Source organism: Oreochromis aureus, linkage group 12, assembly GCF_013358895.1.
Source record: "Oreochromis aureus strain Israel breed Guangdong linkage group 12, ZZ_aureus, whole genome shotgun sequence".
NCBI classification, from domain to species: domain Eukaryota; kingdom Metazoa; phylum Chordata; class Actinopteri; order Cichliformes; family Cichlidae; genus Oreochromis; species Oreochromis aureus.
The window spans coordinates 2,347,731-2,349,810 of NC_052953.1; the positions used below are offsets into that span (position 1 = coordinate 2,347,731).

A 2,080-nucleotide genomic window follows, 5' to 3' on the forward strand; every position below is an offset into this window, starting at 1 on the left:
AGAACGATCAGCAGTTTTCAGCCAGCCAGAAGCGGTCTATACACATGTAAGTATACAACTGCTCACACAACATCTCTGTTTGCTCTTTATGTTCCTTTAAAATTGGAAAAAAAAATTACCCCTTTTTACATATCTTGGGGTAATTAACTGAGAATCATTTCTCATTCAAGCATGCTGTACAGTGCATTCCCAGGCAAGTTTTTTGGGATGCAGAGAGCATAAAATGTTTGTCAATTCATAAGTACCTTAATGTGTTTGTGGTTTAAGGAGGGAGAGATGGAGACTATGAAGACTCTGCTGAAGGTTTATCTGCTGCTGCTGATCGGACCTCCTTTCACTTTGGTAACGCTTTAAAATTTCCTCTTTTGGCTCCAGTCAGTGTGAAAATGTGCTCTCTGCTGCTTTTCAGTTTTTTACACATTTATTTCATCATGTGGAGTTAAACTTACTTTTTAGCATGAAGTACAAAAAACATTCAGAAAAATTCAGGTTTAATTGGCTATACATTTAAAAAACTAGTGATCCGTTTAGTATCAAAATCATGTAAATTTATTATATCTCATGCTACCATGCACCTTCCTGATTTCAAACTTTTAAAACTGTTTTTAAATCTTTCTGTTCACTCATTACTCTTTAAACTTTGACGCAGGAACAAACAATGGCCCAGTACATCACTGAGCTCCAGGTGTCTCTAGATGAAACTGAAGAGACGTATCTTTGTAGTCAAGGTTTCAGCAAAATTGATGTTGACCTGAACAAAGGAGCTGAAGGAAAATACATCTACCTTTGGTACAAAAAAGGCAGCAGCTCAGCAATCACCAGGATTCAGCTTACATTCAATGATGACATGAGCAGGGGTCTGATCACTGCAGGTTACCAGAAGATTTACAAAGACCTCAATGCCGGAGCAGGCGGAGACTACATTTACCTGTGGTACTACAGAGGTAACTCGGAGTACGATGTTCCCATTGTGGACCTCCATGTCTCCATAGAAGCAGAAGATGAAGCCCAGAAGCTTTCATCAGGATGGGAGAGACTGGCCTGTGATCTGAACCGGAAAGCTGGAGGAAAATGGATCTATCTGTGGGTTAAGAGGGAGACACCAACCTACATCTGTGACATCACTGCCAATGCTGACTATGATGGAGATGCTCTCTACTTCCTGAACGGCTATATCAGAGTGGATGAAGACACCAACAGAGGTGCAGGAGGATCCTTCGTCTTCATCTGGTACCGTCAGACCACTAACTCTCAAAGAGCCATTAAATATCTGGAAATCTCCATTAACGATATAGAGAAGCAGATGTTTCCAAATCTGGGCTTTACAAGGGTAACTACTGATCTAAGCAAGGGGACAGAAGGAAGTTCCGTGTACCTGTGGTACGACAAAGATGTTGACGACGGTCAACCCATCAAGGCGGTCTCTGTGATGGTCAACACAGGAGCTGTGGAGCGGTACAGAAATGCCGGGGTCTTCATCATTTCAAAAGACCTCAACAGTGGGAACGAAGGAAACCTTCTGTACCTGTTCTTCAGTCGCTGAGAGTCACGATGGTAAAAGAGCTGAGCATGCTCACTGGGCAGAAACCGAAGAATCAAAGGTGTTCCTGTCTAATCAGTTTGATGTTTTTTCTTTCCTTTCTGAAATTATGTTCACCCACTGTGATCTCAGATCTTTGACTCCAACAATGATCATTGATCCTACAATTAATCTGTTTGATTAGCTCTGTCTCAATAAAGTTTCAATAAAGTCTCTTCAGCACATGAAATACCTTTGTGTCATGTGTATAAGCTTGCAGCATGTTAAGAGAATCTGAAGAATAATAAAGGGAGAGAAGAGATCAGCTCAGTAGGATCACTACATGACTTAATTTAGCAGAAACTTCCCTGTGTGGACATCACGAGTTTACTTCCTCATTATTCTCTGTGTCAGGGTAACAGGATAGCTAAAGAATGATTCACAGGTACCAGCCCCAGGAACACCACCCCGAAGCAGCCACAACGCTGAAAGGAAGAGTAGCCAATCACTGATAGTCATGAGCATGACAGAACTCTGTATTACTGGAGCTGTTAATGTATG

At 41.5% G+C, this 2,080-nt stretch overlaps 1 protein-coding gene across 1 annotated transcript; it reads left to right on the forward strand.

Moving 5' to 3' along the window:
• LOC116320252 lies at nt 1-1,769 on the forward strand. Its single transcript, XM_031739818.2, has 3 exons — nt 1-46; nt 268-342; nt 650-1,769. Exons 2-3 carry the CDS (start codon nt 277-279, stop codon nt 1,541-1,543), a joined length of 960 nt encoding a protein of 319 aa, XP_031595678.1. The 5' UTR covers nt 1-46; nt 268-276; the 3' UTR covers nt 1,544-1,769.
• Nucleotides 1,770-2,080: the final 311 nt, after the last annotated feature.

Bases quoted from the DNA above. Each gene is read 5' to 3' on its own strand.
- LOC116320252 (XM_031739818.2), top strand. From the start codon at position 277: ATGGAGACTATGAAGACTCTGCTGAAGGTTTATCTGCTGCTGCTGATC. The intron at 343-649 runs GTAACGCTTTAA...ACTTTGACGCAG, and splicing joins TCGGACCTCCTTTCACTTTG to GAACAAACAATGGCCCAGTA.